The sequence below is a fragment of the Microtus ochrogaster genome, chromosome 6 (assembly GCF_000317375.1).
Source record: "Microtus ochrogaster isolate Prairie Vole_2 chromosome 6, MicOch1.0, whole genome shotgun sequence".
Taxonomy (NCBI): Eukaryota; Metazoa; Chordata; class Mammalia; order Rodentia; family Cricetidae; genus Microtus; species Microtus ochrogaster.
Window position 1 is genome coordinate 71,040,993 of NC_022013.1, and position 7,921 is coordinate 71,048,913.

The following is a 7,921-nucleotide window of genomic DNA, read 5'->3' on the forward strand; positions in this document are numbered from 1 at the left end:
AGAAAAATGGGGCCAGAGAGGGCTCAGCAGCTAAGGGCACTGGCTGCTCTTGCAGGGGACCCGGATTCAATGCCTAACACCTGCATGGTAGGTAGCTCACAACCACATGCAGCTCCAGTTCCAGGGGATCTGACGCCCTCTTCTGGCACCAGGCACACACAGGATACACAGACACACATACAGGCAAAACACTCGCATACATAAAGCAAAAGCACAGTCTTTTAAGAAATGTCTGTTCTGTTCTTGTCTTGAGGCCATTCAATTTTCAAATCACAACATTGACAGGGTCAAGAGATAGCAGAACTGCTTGGACAGTCAGAGGACAGTCCCTGTCCACAGTGACGGTCTTTTCTTTGACACTGGGGACACACCTTCTATCTCACACGCCACCACTGGACTGCTCCTCCACCTCCACTTCCCTCCTCCTCCTCTTCTTGAGACAGCGACTTACGGTGTAGCCCAGACTGGTCTTGAACTTCATAATCCTCCTGCCTCAGTCTCTAGAACAGCCAGTTTTACAGGCCTTTACCACCACACACAGTGTTTTCTAGCAATCCTTAATGTCCTGTTTATTCTGTCTGGTCTGGAGTGAAAGAATGGTTGGTCTTCCCTGAGGAAGGATAGATCTGTGGTTCACCCCGCTAAAGTGCTCTGGATGTTCCTGGTGTATCCCCAGAGGGCCTGAGAGGACAGTGCTTTTCAGCAGTGCACCACAGAGTTAGAGGAAGGGGGCCCCTGCTTCTGACATTCTGATCTACTGACTCTGGATCCCACTTCTGGAAGGGCTGGGAGGACTATGTGTTCTGTGCAATGTGCACTGTGACCTGGGGGTACCGGGTGAGTCCCACAAAATGGCACAGCTAGCAGGTGGGCAGGAATGGCTGCACTAGAGGGAGATGTGCCAAAATGCCAGTTTTCTCCAGGAGGAGATGCCTGCCAGTTATCAACAAATCTGTGCACATTCTCTGAGTTTCGTGCAAAGAGAAGCGATCGATTGATGCCTTGTAAACAGCACAGCTCAGATAAAGCACTCACATGTCTGAGAAATTGATTGAGTGGGAGAAGACGGGAGAGGCTAGGACAGAAGGGGTCCAGGTCTGGGCTGTGTTTGTGGCCACCTCGGCCAGTTCAGTCTCCCACCCATGGTCTTGCTTTTACCCCACCCCAGGAGGCTGACAGCCGAGGACCGCTTTGGCTGGGATAGTCATTTTCAAGGCACTGCTTACAGTTGGCCTGTGCCACTCCTGGAAAGCAGTGCTGTCTTCCTGTTTTTACATAGTATGGTTGCCACAATGACAGTGGGAAAGAGCTGAGGTGGGCGAGGAAAAAAAGTGCATTTTATGATTAAAAACGTCAAGTTAAATTTTTAGGACTTATGTGTATGATCGCTTGGTCTGTCTGTATGTATGTACATGTACTGCATATGTACCTGTGCTCTTGGAAGGGAGAGGAGGCTATCAGACACCCTAGAACTGGAATTGTAGGTGGTTGTGAGTTGCCTCGTGGGTGCTGGGAAGGGAACCTGGGTCCCCTACAAGAGCAGCCAGTGCTGTTAACCACTGAGCCAGAGCCATCTCTCCAGCCCCAACTTCTCTCTCTCTCTCTCTCTCTCTCTCTCTCTCTCTCTCTCTCTCTCTCTCTCTCTGTTGGCAGGGTCTCATTATGCTGCCCTAGCTGGCCTCAAACTCACAGCGATCCCCCTGTCTCTGCCTCCCGAGTGCTCCGGTTAAGGCTGTGTATCATAACATCCTGCAGGTATTTTCATTTAGTGAAAGACGATCATTTAATAGAGAGGACTGTAAGATTGTGCAAAAAAAGTGGGGAAAGGTAGTGGCCTCTTTAGGTAGAACAGACACTAGATCGACACAGGCCACACCAAGTGCCACCCAAGAGTCTCCGGCGTGTCTTTCTGAGTGTGTTGGCACTTCTCCCCAAACAGCAGAATCGAAAGGCAGGACAGGAAACCGTAAGGTTAGTTACACAGAAGCTCAGGTACGGGTCACAGGACAACTTGTAGGGGTTGCTTCTCCTACCACGTGGTTCCCTGGCATTGAACTCAAACCATCAGGCTTTTCTCCACTGAGCCTGGTTTCGTGTTATAAAGGACCGTTTCTGGGTTAAAGGTTGCCGTAGGTTGTTTACTGCAGTGGCACAGCCTGGGGCATAGTTTAGGGTTGCTGCAGGTGGACTCAGCATCCTCCTGCCCCCTACTGCTTTCAGTATCGTCCAGACAAACACATCTCTAGGTACATATTTCATATTTTAGAGTCTAGTTGCTTTGTATAATTTGTAAAACTATGCAACTTCTTCTAACCATAGGTAAGACAAAGCCTGGGGCTCTGAAGAGACCCCACAGGGATGCTGCCCTTTGGAGCTCTGATCCAGTCTTTCCACGGAAGCCTCTTCTCCCATTCTTTTCTGGCTGGAGGTCCTTGCACTTTCTGGAAGGCCTTCCTCTGGGAGGCTTCTCTATGGCAGCCGGCCAAACTGCATCTGAATCCCTTCTGCATGCTGATCTACCGCCACCTCACAGCCATGCTTTTTCTCTGAGCAGTCCCCAGCCTTCAGACTCAATAGGAACACACAGCCTTCCACAGAAAATGTCAAAGCAGTGGTTTCTGGACGGTGAGACCCCCCCACCTTTGATATTTATAGCACAGTTTATTTACATATCCGTTTGTCTGTGTGGGCCTGTATGAGCCACACCATGCATGTGGTGGTCAGAGGAGGGCTCAGTTCTCTCCTACCACGTAGGGTCTGGAGGGGGACTCAAGCCATCGGGTTTGGCAGCAAGTGGCCTTACTCACCGAGCCCTCTCACCAGCCCTGAGGTGCCTTGGTTTTATTTTCTCATTTGGCACACCTCATTCGACAGGGACAGGACTTCCTTCATTCTGCAGGGTAGAACTGTACTCCATTCTGTATGCATGCTGCCTTTTCTGCAACTCCTTACGCCGAGGGACGCTAGGTTGATTGGCTATCCTGAATAATACTAACATGGATGCAGAATGCAGGTATCATTTCAACATACTGATTTCCTGTCACTTGGACACACACCGAGTAGCAGCATTATTGGATCATGGCAGTTTTTTTAATGTCTAAAGACTAGTCACAGTTTCCCGCAATAGCTTCCCTTCTTTACAGACCACACTAACAGGGAGCAAGAGCCCTTTCTCTACTGCCTTGCCCACGCACTAAGGGGACAAACTTTTCTATGGCTGGGCCATACCATTGTCTGCAAAGCCAGTTTGTATTTATGCTAACACTGTCACACCCTCTATCTTGCTACATTTGTTGCAATGTCCGTGGCCTCTGCCCTCCTATCCTCCAGAAAAAGACTTCCCGGCTCCATCCTTTAAGTCTCTATGTGTTCTATCTGTATATTTCTATTGTTAGTTTTTTATTGCTGTTTCCCTAGAACCCAGAACCTGATGTATATTCGCACTCAATAAATTTGCTGAGTTAATGTTTAAGTGTGAGTACATTGTGTTTAGTTCTGTTTGTTTGCTGGGGCAGACTACTCCATGAGACCCTGCCTGGCCTGGGACTTGCAGCAATCTTCCTGCCTGTTTCCACACAGCTGCGCCTAACTTCATCTCTCCTGGACTCCTTCCCACTCCGACTTTCCTTGCTATTATTACCCAGAACACAAGCATCCCTGCATTTCCAAATCAGATCAGTTACTGTCTTTTTGGGGCAGAGGGACACTTTCAATGATACCCATTTATGTTCTTTTGACCGTGTGTGTGTGCTTCTGTCAGCTCCCCAATGGACCACGGACCACAGTGATGGAGCGGTGGGAACACATATACAGTCTCTTTACATGGCTTCAGAGGCATCCTTCTCTCCACAGGTATCGTAAAACCAAGGCAGAGAACATCTTGTTCATTTCAACAGGTCAAGCGTAATCTTTAGTTAGCAGGAAGCTGGGTATGGAATGGCACTTTCAGTGACAATCACCCATCCTAACATCTTTGTGTTTAAAATCAAATTTTATCCCACAGAATATTATTGGGTCATGGTTCTAAAGTATATTTCATTTTTATCTTGCTATTTTTTTTTTTACCTTTTGCTGTTGAACAAAATAACATATCCTATTTTCCAAAAAACAATACAAGGCATATCATATCAAATAGTACTTCGACAGAGACAAGGAAATCCTGCTATCATATAGCAAGGTGTTTATTTATTCAAACATATTAAAATTCCCCAGTCTTCAAAATGATGTTATCATGAACACATGAAACACATACTATAAACTGAGTGTCAAAATTTCATTTTTAGTTCATGAAAAATATGGAATACGGAAATAAACTTCCCTTCCATAAAGCACAGGGGTTGGCTGGAGTGAGAAACCATAAGTACCCTGGCCTCTCTGCCTTGGAAGAGGCCTGGAGCCTCTGTTCTGGAATGTATTTCAGTGACCAGAACTCCTGGAGATATATGACGCTTCCTTGCCAGAATGAGCTCTTGAGAGCCTACAGTCGCCCCCCCTTGCTAGCCGAGTGAACCGGCACCGGAAAGAATACGCTCAGAGGACGCTCCAAGCAGAACACAGGTGATCCCGACAAAGAACAAAAGACAAATGCTTTATTATGAGATCTTTTCAAGTAAGGTTTCCGTGTGCACCAGTGAGCGAATGCGGATCTGCATCGAAGGTTTCAAATGAACACCAGATTAAAAAGGGGCTACACAGTTTCTCTTTTGTTGCTTTTCCCCTCCCAAACATCGTCCTTCCCTAAGGCAAGAAAACACACCATTTAGAACAGTCAAGAAGAAAGCTACATCACAGGACGGTACAGAAGATAAGACCACCTTCTTCCGGAAGCCAGGCGGTACAGCCCATTGCCTACACCGGCAGCTCCCACTCAGTTTCCCACGACAGCACTGATCACAGCACTGGCTTGCTTTCCGTTGGTGAGCTTTGAGAACATCCTCTGTTTCTCAGGAGTGTGTGGATGGGGCCCATATGCTGATAGTACAGTAAAACACAACATTAAATAACATTGCACAGTCAACCTCCAAGGCTTTTCAGTACAAAAGTGAGCGTTAAAAAGGTACCGTTACTAGTGGCTTTATGCCACGCACAGCACTAATTATGAAAAAAGAGAAGGTAAATGGCCAGTTACAGAGCTGCACATTACGGGTAGAGTGATGTGGAAGAAACTTGGTAACCTGGGCAAAATATTGAAAACAAATGGGTTCTGAGGGAGCAAAGTGAACCCCGGGCAAGCATAAATTCATAAATGAATGTGGAGAGCACACCTAGCTCTTGGGTCTGAGCACTTGCAGACACTACAGTGGCACGGGAGGATGGAGGCTGGGAAGACACTGGGGCAAATGCTCCCAACTCCAGTCAGTTCCTGAGGCAGCATCATATCTTAGCCAACGCCTTCGTCAACACTGTCCGGAGGAGCTTGTGCTATGAGACGCCCCAGCACTCTGGTGGCCCAGTTACCCTGAGCGTACCAAAGGCAGCAAACCCAAGTGCTGGTTTACCTCACAGCAGCCCGGCAAACCACCGTGTATGTATTCTTTCACTTTCTGCTGCTGATTAGCACGTCAGAAAACAAAGGGCAAAACAAACTTGATAAAGATTTGATTCCGGCACTTCTGAGTTAGCTCGAGTCAAAGCTGTGGCTTTCTTTTCACTGTGTTTAGAAGTCTAGGTGCGGACACTGTAAACATGTTGTGTCCCCTGGCCACATCTTGTCTGACACAGGCTGAGAGCAAGAAACGCAGGAGAAACAGAATGACACTGAACACTGTCAACTTCTGGTTTAAATTAAAGATGATTTTAAAATAATTTTATAAAGTCCATGCTACAATTTTAAAGACTTTCTGTGCGCTTTTAATTCTGGACACAATTTTTAAAATAGCATGATGGAGGTAAGAATTTAAAAAACCCACCAGAATGTAAATAACAGGGGAAACCACTTTCAACTCAAAGCATTAAACATACATTTCTGGAGACCCAGACAAGTACACAGGTTTTAAAGCAATCATATTTTATTATACAACTCTATGAACAGAGGATGAACAGAAATACACAATATACTTACCTGTACATGTGAACCTACTTTTTAAGCTACAGAGTCTTATTATAGCTCATATTGACTTTAATTTTACAGTTCATGACTATGTATAACCCTATTGCGTTAAGGACAGATTCTACACAGGAATCTGTGCACTCACAACCTGCACCTCAGCTGTGGGGCATCTTCCCTGATCCTGAAGCTCACGCAGCTTCACAGCTTAAGCTCGTTTGCTATTTTGGATGCAATGTTCTTAAAGGCAATGGAGGTCCCAGAGATCCGCTTGAAGCGGACCCCATTCAGCGAGAGCCGAGGTAACTTGCAGACTTCCATCTCCCACTGCACGAGGCTGTCCTGCCTCGCGTCGCCGTGGACACAGAAGAGCAAGAACCGTTCTTTCTGTTCGTAGTCACAGTTGTTGGCATCCAACACTTTCCGGATCTCTCTCATCATGTCATTGGGGTCCATTGAGCTTGTGGTCTTCATGCTCCATGTGAACCGCAAAGAACGCGGCTTGGAGTCTTTGCCCTCTTCCTTGTCTCTTTCTTTCGGCTCCCCGGATGTACTTCTAGAAGAAGAGGGCAAAGGGGAAAAGTTAAAACAAAAGTTCTGCTCAGCAAAGAAATTGCAAGCATAAAATGCTGAACTTTCCAGTCTGCAGTCTGCCCTTAGAGGGACCAGAGTTGCATGCTACCACGCTGCTTGCAAACAGGCCCAGGGCACCATGCACTTTGGCATTTAGCATCTTCAGTCTAAAGCAGCAAACTTTCTCAGGTGCATTTGTTCCTGGGAAGGAATTTGCAGTCAAAAGTGAAAACTTAATAGTTTTTTCTATATTCTTCATTTCTGTACATACACGTACCACAAACACACAGACATGTCCTCCCCATATGCACACACCATACACATGCATACACACCCCTGTCCAAAGATACACACAGCAGCCGCCACTAGGACTCTCCTGGTAAAACACAGTATTAGAATATAAACATTTCCCCCTTTTCTGCCCTTCTTGTGTAGGAGCAATGCAATGATTCCAGAGGGAAAGCAGTTTCCAACCGACAGTCGGGAGGGAGACCGCCACTGTCAGGACCTCTCACAGCACGCGGGCTCTGCTCTGTCCCTTTTCTCTAAAGGCATGTGCAAACTGGCTGGGAAGGACACCTGTGGCCTCCACCCCTTTTCTATCACTTCCCTCTCTGCTCTCTCCCATGGGGACATGCTGGCTTCCACGCTGTCCCTGACCACAGGCCTGTGTGCTCCTCTCCAAGCTCCTGCACAGGCAAGGCTGCCCTCTTTCTACATGGACAACTTCCTTTCTCTCCCCTAGTCTTTGCTTGTTTTCTCCAGAGACTCTGATCACCCAGACTCCTGCTCTTGAATGGCCACCCCTTCAAATTCTACTTTCTTTCTCATTCAAGCCATTCGAATACACTATCTCTTGACCTCTCCTGTATCATAAGATCCAGGCCATCTGCCTGCTTCATTTCTGACACCCCAGGCACCCAGAACTATGCTGAGCACAAGAGATGACCGACATTGAGTTTTGGTGTGTAGGTATTGCACAAATAGAACCACAAAACCATCTCAAGTAACCATACGAGGATAGACTTAATGGACTTCCATGACTCAAAGTGTATTAAATATATTAAACCATCATCCAAATACAGATACACTGCAGTTTTGCCTATAAACATCCCTCCCTCATTTGTGAAATTCTATCTTTGAAAGACACTTATGCCTTTCCTATAAAAACATACATATACATTTATATATGTAAGATATAAAATATTATAAAATATAAAAAGGAATATAAAAAGGCAGTTCCTTTCCTCCCTGATACCTGAACCTCCAAAGTGCTAAAAACTGTAATCTTGAGAAAACAGA

At 46.4% G+C, this 7,921-nt stretch overlaps 1 protein-coding gene across 3 annotated transcripts in view; it reads right to left on the reverse strand.

Annotated features, from left to right (window-relative positions):
* Window positions 1–4,569: 4,569 nt before the first annotated feature.
* The window catches only part of Mark1 (microtubule affinity regulating kinase 1), a 104,198-nt gene continuing 100,846 nt past the window's right edge, over window positions 4,570–7,921 (reverse strand). For all 3 annotated transcript variants that reach the window (XM_026779729.1, XM_005348829.2, XM_005348828.2), the window contains exon 18: window positions 4,570–6,602. In XM_026779729.1, the coding sequence (XP_026635530.1) occupies window positions 6,248–6,602 (355 nt within the window). In that variant the 3' untranslated portion in view covers window positions 4,570–6,247. The remainder of the gene's footprint in view (window positions 6,603–7,921) is intronic.